Below are 11,120 nucleotides of genomic sequence, written 5' to 3'. Positions count from 1 at the left end.
TTCATTTAATCAATATACTTTGCCACAAGGAAAGACAGTAACGCACAAAAACCTTCACCCGCTGACCAGATGCCTCCATTGGGCCGATTGAACCGGGTTTACACGTCCAAACAAGTACCTACAAGAGATTGAACTAAGTTGGGGGTATAAATACACTGGGCAAACAAAGGAACTAAACTAGGTGCAGGTGACAGCAATATGTAACTATAGAAACAAACGGCATAATCAGGCAACATATCAGCCCCCAGTCTAATCAGGCAACATATTTCGGCTATTTAAATGACCTCTCAACAGCATTTGTCAACATTGGATGCAAATGTCTAGTACCTGTATCACAGAAGAGAAGAATCCACACTGACTGCTGAATTCTGGTCTATCAAGAGAAGGTTGTCTTCATTTAATTAATGTTAATTTAATATTCATTATGTTTTATCCTTACTCATATTGAACTCGCTTATATAAATGATTTATGGTTATGAACAGAGCAATGAAGGTTTTTCAGAGCGTCCTGCTACTCTTCAGCTGCCAGTTCCTTCCCACTCTGGGTAAGCTAATGTGATTTAATAACATCAATATATTATAAATCACTTAAAGACTCTTGATGGTGTTTTATATAACAGTATGTAATTCATTTGTGAAAGTGTCTATTTGTACTCATTTTGCTCCATGTTTTCACAGCTTTAAACTGTGAAGTGATGAGTGGCTCCCTGAAGCAGATAGATGCTGGATCTGGTTTAGTGGTTGGAGTGAATGATCAAAATGAAGCGTTTGTCCTAAATATTAATGCCTTCAGAAAGACTGGCACATCTCTAAAGCACTTCAGTGTTGGTCCTGCTGGTCTGCTCGGGGTGGATGCAGCTGACAAGATCTTCAAGGTGCAGGGTAGCAGCTTTGTGCAGATTCCAGGTGAAAAGAGAAATTACAGAAATCAATACATGCTTAATCGTTCATTAATTTGTTTTAAGACATTATCTTATTAATTTGAGAATAATTATCTTTCATCCAACCTGTTGATTGTACTGTTAGGCCTTCTCAAACAGGTGGATGCTGGAGGTGATCAGATCATTTCCGGTGTCAATGTGAATGATGACATCTTCTGCTTAAATATGGATGCTAATAACAAATGGCCATCCAGCAGTATTCCTTGGGTTTCAATTAATGGAAAGCTGAAGTATTACAGCTGTGGCCCGTACAGCTGTTGGGGAGTGAACAGCGCTGACCAAATCTACATCTTGAAGGTAATGTCATAATGTTAAATACAAGGGCATGAGTTCAAGTTTAAATACACCAGGTTTTTAACAAACTAGACCTCACACACACGTTTGATTTTCTGACATAACTAAAGAAACTGGTGTGGAAGCAGCAAACCGTTATTTCATGTAACTTTTATTATGGTTGACTGGTTTGTGTCTCTTTGGGTCTGGTGCAGGATGTGTCTAGTAATTCCTGTTCCGGGTCCGGCAAATTTGTGAATATTCCTGGACTTCTGTCCATGATTGAAGTAGCAACTGATGGCAGTGTCTTTGGTGTCAACTCTCAAGGGAACTTGTACCAAAGGTGACCAGAACCTTCATATTAAACACTATGAACAAAAGTGATTATTAATTTTCTGATATAAATCAAATGCTACATTAAAGAGATTATGATTTTGCAGAACTGGCGTCACTCGATCCAACCCCGCTGGCACAGACTGGATCTCGATGGTTGCCTGTCCCAATGGCCACAAGCATGCGAGCTTTGACCTGGGCTTTCTGTGGGTCGTCTGTGTTGACGGCTCCATCCGTAGATGTACTTTATAGTCTGTTATGAGTCACCGCAGCAACAGAGGAGCCCAATCATTAACAGAAACCTCAAAGTAATCAGTCATTATTAACAAATCTAAAAGTTTGATTAATCTCTCCTCTCGTGAATCAATAAAAAGCATTATGATAGCACCTTATCTGTTTCTTTTGTGTATCATTTTATTCAGTGGTTCTCCAACTGAGAAAAAAAGCACTTTGTTTCTTATGTCTGATTAGAAAACATGTTTTTGTCTAAGTTTATTACACTTTTAAAAGTTGCAGGAAGTTATTAGTGAAGGATCTAAGGATTCAAACTAGCAACTTGTTTTGTGCAGCTTCAACAGAGCAAACATTCATCTGTTTAACTTCTGTTGTTTCTGTCACATTCATTTCTATAAACATACACTAATGTAGCAATTTGTATATTAATGGCTGTAACCCAGTTTGTTGTTGTGGGAAGGAGGTGGAAACTGGCGAACATTTTAAAGACTTTTAATAATAAAAAGAACAAATCTAAAAGTAAAGGCAGCTGCACCTCACGGACGACTGCTGCCACATAAAATAAAACTAACATAAAAGTCCAGGCCTGGCCTCTCTTGTCCTTCACTGTCATTGCTCCTCCTTTTATGCTTCTGCTCCTCTGTGAGAGATACAAGACCGGCACGTCGCTCATCAGTAATCCCGCCACCGGCCTTGTGCCGTTCTCTCACAGCCCTCGGCCTTGTCCTGCTCGACACAATGGCTTTATATATATTTTTTTTTTAAATTCATAAATATTTTATATTTGTTTAAGCTTAAAGGCAGGGGAAGCGCAGAAGCACGTGACGAAGTGAAAATATTTCTTAATACTCATTTGTACACAATCAGCAAATGTTATTAGACTATGCAAAAGCAGTGGAAGATTACAGCTTCACAACATCATTCTGTGGTGTTAAAAACCTTATTTGTCACATACATATACAGAGTTACCAAAAAGACTTTTTAATAAAAATGTTAAAGGAGAACTCCGGTCAATTTTAACATTGAGCTCATTTTTTTGTAAATTTGGAGTGCTGTCAGTACAGAGAACAACGTCAAAAATCGGTGTTGCCTACACCGTGTTATCCTCTTTTTAAAATTTGCACCCTGTTGACTTCAATGGGGCAAGTTTTAAACCTGCTTTTAGCCTCTTAACATCCTTGATGTGTCATTACAAGTGCCCAGCCATGTGAGTGGTTCCTTTAGAGTTAACACGGGTGAATCTGACTGCAGTAGATGTGAAAGATATGAATAAAAGTGATGTTAATTCAGCCAGCGCACATACCTGTATTTTCTTCCTGTTTTCGGTCAAAGTCCACAGTAGTCGATTGTCGAGTTCACGCGCATAGGTTATCGCGCATGAACTCGACAATCGACTACTGTGGACTTCGACTGAAAACAGGAAGAAAATACAGGTATGTGCGCTGGCTGAATTAACATCACTTTTATTCATATCTTTCAAATTTTAAATCAATTGCTGGACATCGTAGTGTTATTGTACATACATCTGATTTATGATTTAGCATTGTGTTAGCCCCCATCTATGGCCCCATCTACCCAATGTAATATTGACATTGTATGCAGACATGCACCAGCCTGATCCACTGCCATATAAGCTTTACCCACCAAATCCGAAGTTGTTCTACACAGCTTGGTGTGTAATGTCGGGGCCTTCATGGACGATTGTTCCTCAGAGAGGTAGATCACAAGCATCTCTTCCACCCATAAATGTGTTCATTAAGCCCCATAATTGACTATTAGTTAGACACTTGAGGGCTGGAAAAAAAATAGCAGAAAATAGCAGAAAACAGTTCGCTCCAAGACCTTGACACCTTGGTGCCCAGCTAACTTAAATTTAATTGGGCAACGGCATGAGTAACAACCTCCACTAGCTCCTCATAGGCCGGAGAGGGAGGTGGCGAGTCTCTGGTCTTCCCTGCCTCGATGCTGAGCACATCCACCTCCTTAGAGCTGGATACATCAGCACCGGGCCTTCCCTCGGGGCAGAAGAAACCACAATTTTTAAAGTTATACTTTATGGACATTTTAAGAAAGAAATCATTTACCTGTTGAGAGTCTGTTGTCAGTTTGTGTAGTTGTAGCTGAGCTCCAGAACATAAGTAATGAGGTGACTGACAGTTACAGATTTGAAAAACAAAAAGGCGGGAATAAAGAACCCTAAACTCGAACACAAAGAACCATTAACTTCATCACATAAAGGCTTCTTCAGGACGATACAGTTCTAAATAGAACTGTTACTATGTGTAAAGAACCTTTAAAGAACCATCTTTTTTTAGAGTGCACTTAGCATCAGTGTACTTTTTTCATTTTGTGTTGCAGCCGTGAAAACCTTTGTGAACTTAGTGGAGAAGCCTGAGGTGGAGCCGGAGAGCTGGAGAGCTTGACCACTGGAGGAGGGAGGACTCTGGGCGGAAGCGGATAGTCTATATAGTCGGACAGGACCGGCAGAGAAGGAGAGATTTCGAGGGTGAAGAAAAGGGTGAGACATGGATCTGCAGACTACAAATCAATCAGACAGTAATCCGTTCCTGGTTCTGGGATGGACTGGGCCACAAGCACTGACTCTCGGATGGATCTGGCGGTAGGCTCTAAGGGACAGAAATGGTGACTGGCTCAGGCTCCGGGATGGACATGGTGGCTGGCTCTGACTCCATAGCGGGAGTGTGCTGTGGCTTGGGGTCCGTGGCTGGCACGGGGCAGATGTCCTTTTCCTCTTCTGCCTCCCTAACAGACGGTGAAGGGTGATAGCTGTGTAACGTCCCCTTCCTGTCAATGGGAATTTTTATGGGTGACGCCCAAGTTCTTTAATATAATGGGTTTAGTTTAATTTGTGCTGCTATCTATTTTACTCCAAACCAAAAGGAAAAATTAAATGTAATTCACCACAATACAAAGAATTAACTCCAAATTAAATGTAATTAATTAAATTGAATTATCTGTCAATATTGGGTAAACAAACAAACAAAAAAAACTAAAAAATAATATATAGCCTACTGTGTTATTCTTTTCAATAAAACTTCTGTCAAGACAAAAAAATTTGTCCTTTTCTCTTTCAAATGAAATTCACATGTGAATCAACAATCAATAAAATCAAGGAGACAAATAAAAGTTTTCAAACAAATAGATAACCTCCTAAGCCGGCAAATAATTCTTTAAATACCCCTTAGTTTCTGTTGCAGGCCTGTTCCGCTGCTTGGGTTCGTAGAGGCCAAAAACACACACGGCCGCTTCACTCAATTGAGCCACAAATAAAATAAAACAAAATAGGTACCTTTGCTGAAGATTTGGATCTATTAAATCACGATCGGTCACAGTCCATCGGGCTCCTAATCGGAATCCATCTCACCGTCGCGAGACGCACTCAACAGCCGTCAGCAGTGCACCATTCATCCAGCGGCTCGGACGCTTACCAACGCGGTATCTCGCTCCGTTCAGCAGTTCACGGGACTCCAGTCACCAAAGTCTCCGAAATAACATCCGTTGCCGTTCTCCTTCACAATGAACGCGACCATAGACGGTTCACGCCGAATGTACTGGCTCGCCGCCAGTGGTTCGTGCGTGTATGCCTGTGACGCACTTTTAAATAAACTCGAACTTCGCTGTCACGCTTGGCCAGCAGTAACTCAGTTCAAAGTCCACTCTAATATCCTTGAGATGAACTATAATACATACATTTTTTCACACAATTTACACTTTCCAGAGAATTGTCTCGCCGACATCTCACATCTGTCTTCCTTCCTATCTCGTGCATTCTCTGCCTCCCTTTCCGCTTCTCGTCCCGCCCCTCCTCATATCTGATAGGTTATTATTCACAAAGTACCCAATCACATTATAAAGAAAGAAAAATAACAGGCCCTTAGGTTATCTCTAAACACATTTTTCCACAGTACATTTAAACCAAACTTTATACATTTTTGTATACAACTTTGTAGAAAACTATTTAGATCTAAAACCTCTAACAGATTCCCACCTGGGCTACAGCTGTAAGACTGGAAAAACTGGAAGAACTGGAAGAGAGGGCTACTCTCTGAGAGAACAAAGGAAATTAACATTTGAAATCACTCTCGTGAAGGTAGCATCACCATTCGAGACGCAAGTCTCACCTCAGAATAATCTTAATCTACATGTCTTTCCCACTCTCTCTCTTTCATGCTGAGATCACCTGAAATTCACCCAAAAATCGATATGGTTTGATGTGAATAATTATCATACAGTATTATACATGTTTGTTATCATTTGAAATGCCTCAGTGCGACTGGTACAAATGTCTCATTCCCAAAGAAGTAAACCAAAAGGTAATAAGTTATTAAGAGTTTTAGGGATAACTTGTACACAAAAGAGGGTGTGTCTTCCAGGCAAATGGCATTCTGTTCTCAAAAGGTGTAAACTCTGAATGCAAATTGCCATTGTTAGCAGATGTTTCCATGTGAAAGAAGTTTCTGTCTATATAATGAAATGCAGCAAAAGGCTCAGGGCGATTCATTTATTTCCTAATGTCAAGGTTCGCATCTTCTCTCTTTATTCCAGAGCATTTGATGTTTTGTATCTATTATCTTTGAACTGATTATGAAATTGGCATTATACATTTACCTGACATAAATTGTAAACATTTGATTTTTATTCTAACGGACTGTGACATTATTTTCAGGAAAGAGTTAAAAAGAATAGTCAAACATTCGCTCACATTTAATGATGAACATATATCATTAAAACCTTTTCATTTAAAAATGAAAATGTATTTCATTTAATCAAAATACTTTGCCACAAGGAAAGACAGTAACACACAAAAAACCTTCACCTGCTGACCAGATGCCTCCATTGGGCCAATTGAGCCAGGTTTACATGTCCAAACAACAACCTACAAGAGATTGAACTAAGTATAACACTGTGCAAACAAAGGAACTAAACTAGGTGCAGGTGACAGCAATATGTAACTATAGAAACAAACGGCATAATTAGGCAACATATCAGCCCCCAGTCTAATCAGGCAACATATTTCAGCTATTTAAATGACCCCTCAACAGCGTTTGTCAACATTGGATGCAGATTTCTAATACTTGTATTGCAGAAAAGAAGAATCCACACTGACTGCTGAATTCTGGTCTATCAATAGAAGGTTGTCTTCCTTTAATTAATGTTAATTTAATATTCATTATGTTTTATCCTTACTCCTATTGAACTCACATATTTAAATGATTTATGTTATGAACAGAGCAATGAAGGTTTTTCAGAGCGTCCTGCTACTCTTCAGCTGCCAGTTCCTTCCCACTCTGGGTAAGCTAATGTGATTTGATAACATCAATATATTATAAATCATTAAAAAACTTTTTTTGATGGTGTTTTATATAACAGTATATAATTCATTTGTGAAAGTGTCTATTTGTACTCATTTTGCTCCATGTTTTCACAGCTTTAAACTGTGAAGTGATGAGTGGCTCCCTGAAGCAGATAGATGCTGGATATGGTTTAGTGGTTGGAGTGAATGATCAAAATGAAGCGTTTGTCCTAAATATTAATGCCTTCAGAAAGATTTGCACATCTCTAAAGCACTTCAGTGTTGGTCCTGCTGGTCTGCTCGGGGTGGATGCAGCTGACAAGATCTTCAAGGTGCAGGGTAGCAGCTTTGTGCAGATTCCAGGTGAAAAGAGAAATTACAGAGACCAATACATGCTTAATCTGTCATTCATTTGTTTTAAGACATTATCTTATTGTTATTCTCAAATTAATCTTTCATCCAACCTGTTGATTGTACTGTTAGGCCTTCTCAAACAGGTGGATGCTGGAGGTGATCAGATCATTTCAGGTGTCAATGTGAACGATAATATATTCTGCTTAAATATGGATGCTAATAACAAATGGCCATCCAGCAGTATTCCTTGGGTTTCAATTAATGGAAAGCTAAAGTATTACAGCTGTGGCCCGTACAGCTGTTGGGGAGTGAACAGCGCTGACCAAATCTACATCTTGAAGGTAATGTCATAATGTTAAATACAAGGGCATGAGTTCAAGTTTAAATACACCAGGTTTTTAACAAACTAGACCTTACACACACGTTTGGTTTTTTTTTTTTTTTTTTTTTCTCTGACATAACTAAATAAAGAAACTGGTGTGGAAGCAGCAAACCTTTATTTCATGTGACTTTATTATGGTTGACTGGTTTGTGTCTCTTTGGGTCTGGTGCAGGATGTGTCTAGTAATTCCTGTTCTGGGTCCGGCTTTGTGAATATTCCTGGACTTCTGTCCATGATTGAAGTAGCAACTGATGGCAGTGTCTTTGGTGTCAACTCTCAAGGGAACTTGTACCAAAGGTGACCAGAACCTTCATCATATTAAACGCTGTATGAACAAAAGTGATTATTAATTTTCTGATATAAATCAAATGCTACATTAAAGAAATTATGATTTTGCAGAACTGGTGTCACTCGATCCAACCCCGCTGGCACAGACTGGATCTCGATGGTTGCCTGTCCCAATGGCCACAAGCATGCGAGCTTTGACCTGGGCTTTCTGTGGGTCGTCTGTGTTGACGGCTCCATCCGTAGATGTACTTTATAGTCTGTTATGAGTCACTGCAGCAACAGAGGAGCCCAATCATTAACAGAAACCTCAAAGTAATCTGTCATTATTAACAAATCTAAAAGTTTGATTAATCTCTCCTCTCTTGAATCAATAAAGCATTATAATGGCATCTTATCAATGTTTGTGTATCATTTTGTTCAGTGGTTCTCCAACTGAGAAAGCATTTTATTTCTTGTCTGATTAGAAAACATGTTTTGTCTATAATTTCTATAGTTTATCATACTTTTAAAAGTTGCAGGAAGTTATTATTGAAAGATCTAAGGACTAACATTTAAAGACTTAATAATAAAATAAACAAATACAAAAGTAAAGGCAGCTGCACGTCACGGACGACTGCTGCCACATATAATAAAACATAAGAGTCCAGGCCTGGCCTCTCTCGTCCTTCACTGTCATTGCTCCTCCTTTTATGCTTCTGCTCCTCTGTGAGAGATACAAGACCAGTGCGTCACTCATCAGTAATCCCGCCACCGGCCTTGTGCCGTTCTCTCACAGCCCTCGGCCTCGTCCTGCTCGACACAATGGCTTTATCGTTTTTATTTAAATTTTTCATAAATATTTGATATTTGTTTAATCTTAAAGGCAGGGGAAGCGCGGAAGCAGGTGACGAAGTGAAAATATTTCTTAATTCTCATTTGTACACAATCAGCAAATGTTATTAGACTATACCAAAGCAAAAGCAGTGGAAGATTACGGCTTCACAACATCATTCTGTGGTGTTAAAAACCTTATTTGTCACATACATATACAGAGTTACCAAATTAACTTTTTAACAAAAATGTAAACAAATTCCAACATTTAAAAAAAAAAATTAAAAATGTAAAAAAAAAAAAAAAAGCTGTTTGATTACAACTTTCAAAATGACTGACCCTAACTAAACAAATGCAGCTGTTTAAAAGCTTGATTATGTTAAGATTGATTTGAAATGGTCCCCTCACAGATCCATCTGCAGACTGAATCACAGAGATGACATTATCACTCTGATGCAGTCATTCCAGCACCAATTTTTAAACTGTCACGGCACGGGCGCTCTGTAGTTGATTCTGAAGTGGCATAGAATGATCGATTTACAAGAGACTTTAATGAAACAAAGAATATACAGGAGTAACTCTTCAGATATAATGTTGACAAACCCCAAACTGAGAAAACTTTCTTATTTGAAAACTAATTTACACAATTTAACAATGCTGTCATGGAAGCAGACAAAAACAATGATGTAGGGGATCCAAGTGCAGAACTAGAAGGCGGGCCTGGGCCGTGGAGCAGTGGCGGGCCTGGATGGTCTAGAAATGGTGGGCCTGGATGATGGAGCAGTGGTGGGCCTGGATCGTGGAGCAATGGTGCTTGTATCTCTCTATTAGTGTTACTCGACCTTAGTGCTGCATTTGACACTATCTTCCACAACATTCTTTTAAATAGACTTGAAAATTATGTTGCATTAGTGGAATTGCATTGGCATAGTTTAAATATCTGACCGTTATCAGTTTGTAGCAGTAAACGAAGAGATGTCATATCGATCAAGGCTCAGTACTAGGACTGTTGCTGTTCGCTCTGTACATGCTACCCTTGGGTGATATCATTAGGAAGCATGGCATTAGTTTTCACTGTTATGCTGAGGATACTCAGCTGTATATTTCTTCTTGCCCTGACAAAACTTACCACTTGACAAAATTAACAGAATGCATGGCTAATATAAAAACCTGGATGACTCGTAATTTCCTACTTAATTCTGAAACAACAGAGATTCTAATTATTGGACCAAAAACCTCCGCACGTAATAACCTTGAATACTGTCTAACACTTGATGGCTGCTCTGTTAAGTCTTCGTCGTCGGTTAGGAACCTGGGTGTGCTCTTAGATTCCAATCTTTCATTTGAAAGTCACGTTTCTAGTATCTGTAAAACCGCATTCTTTCATCTTAAAATATATATCTGGAACTTCCTGTGACGTCATGGTTGTGGCGGCAGCCTGATTTTTAAGCTCCCTGAGGAGAATTTGTAAAAACTAGCCAAACCTTAATTATAAACCTTATTTTTTGCAAAAAACACTCACAATAATCAATCGAAATGGCCTGCAATCAAAAAGATACGGATAAGAAGGGTAAAGCGTCGAAAAAAGATTAACAACCGAACCAAAAGGACGAGGGAGGAGAAGAGCACATGGCGGCAGTGCTAGCCGAGCTGCGAATACTAAGAAAGGAGCACGCTGAAGCCTCTAAAGACACTAAAGACTCCTTAGCAAGAGTAGAAGCCGCACTGGCCGAAGTAGACGAAAGGATGACGAAATTAGAACAGCGTGTGACTGAATACGAACAGAGGCTGAGTGATGAAGAAGATAAATCGCAAAGAAACGAGCGAGCCCTTCATTACTTGCTACAAAGAGATGCCAGCTTGTCTGCAAAATGTGAAGACCTTGAGTCCAGAGCAAGACGGAATAACGTAGCATATACGGCGTGAAAGAAGACGAGGAAACCAACAAAGATATGCTGAGTTTCGTAAATGATCTCATTCGAACCTCACTGACATTACCAGAAGAGCTCAACTTAAATGTAGAGAGAGCACACCGCTCACTGACTATGAAACCGAAAGACGCAGCGAGCCCCCCGAGATCCATTATCGTTAGATTTCTGGACTACAGAATCAAAGAAACGGTAATCCAAGAAGCATGGAAACACCGCGGAGGAGTGCCATATAACAGACAGAGGATTTTCTTTGACCAGGA

At 39.5% G+C, this 11,120-nt stretch overlaps 2 protein-coding genes across 2 annotated transcripts; both read left to right on the top strand.

Moving 5' to 3' along the window:
- Nucleotides 1-251: 251 nt before the first annotated feature.
- Nucleotides 252-1,939, top strand: LOC308683617 (fish-egg lectin-like). The gene is made up of 6 exons (XM_081354147.1): nucleotides 252-386; nucleotides 484-545; nucleotides 679-906; nucleotides 1,027-1,238; nucleotides 1,430-1,557; nucleotides 1,655-1,939. Exons 2-6 carry the CDS (start codon nucleotides 488-490, stop codon nucleotides 1,797-1,799), a joined length of 771 nt encoding a protein of 256 aa, XP_081210273.1. The 5' UTR covers nucleotides 252-386; nucleotides 484-487; the 3' UTR covers nucleotides 1,800-1,939.
- Nucleotides 1,940-6,800: 4,861 nt separating this feature from the next.
- LOC308683758 (fish-egg lectin-like) lies at nucleotides 6,801-8,578 on the top strand. Its single transcript, XM_081354467.1, has 6 exons — nucleotides 6,801-6,936; nucleotides 7,033-7,094; nucleotides 7,231-7,458; nucleotides 7,579-7,790; nucleotides 8,004-8,128; nucleotides 8,231-8,578. Exons 2-6 carry the CDS (start codon nucleotides 7,037-7,039, stop codon nucleotides 8,373-8,375), a joined length of 768 nt encoding a protein of 255 aa, XP_081210593.1. The 5' UTR covers nucleotides 6,801-6,936; nucleotides 7,033-7,036; the 3' UTR covers nucleotides 8,376-8,578.
- Nucleotides 8,579-11,120: the final 2,542 nt, after the last annotated feature.

Source organism: Scardinius erythrophthalmus, assembly GCF_964197995.2.
Source record: "Scardinius erythrophthalmus genome assembly, chromosome: 23".
NCBI classification, from domain to species: Eukaryota; Metazoa; Chordata; class Actinopteri; order Cypriniformes; family Leuciscidae; genus Scardinius; species Scardinius erythrophthalmus.
Note: the sequence above shows the minus strand (reverse complement) of the source record. Positions and strands in the feature narration are given on the sequence as shown.

What these genes read in the sequence shown, in the direction of transcription:
- LOC308683617 (XM_081354147.1), top strand. Translation starts at nt 488, where the DNA reads ATGAAGGTTTTTCAGAGCGTCCTGCTACTCTTCAGCTGCCAGTTCCTT. An exon ending in CAGCTTTGTGCAGATTCCAG is followed by an intron (nt 907 to 1,026) that starts GTGAAAAGAGAA and finishes TTGTACTGTTAG; the next exon opens with GCCTTCTCAAACAGGTGGAT. An exon ending in ACCAAATCTACATCTTGAAG is followed by an intron (nt 1,239 to 1,429) that starts GTAATGTCATAA and finishes GGTCTGGTGCAG; the next exon opens with GATGTGTCTAGTAATTCCTG.
- LOC308683758 (XM_081354467.1), top strand. Translation starts at nt 7,037, where the DNA reads ATGAAGGTTTTTCAGAGCGTCCTGCTACTCTTCAGCTGCCAGTTCCTT. An exon ending in CCAGTTCCTTCCCACTCTGG is followed by an intron (nt 7,095 to 7,230) that starts GTAAGCTAATGT and finishes ATGTTTTCACAG; the next exon opens with CTTTAAACTGTGAAGTGATG. An exon ending in CAGCTTTGTGCAGATTCCAG is followed by an intron (nt 7,459 to 7,578) that starts GTGAAAAGAGAA and finishes TTGTACTGTTAG; the next exon opens with GCCTTCTCAAACAGGTGGAT.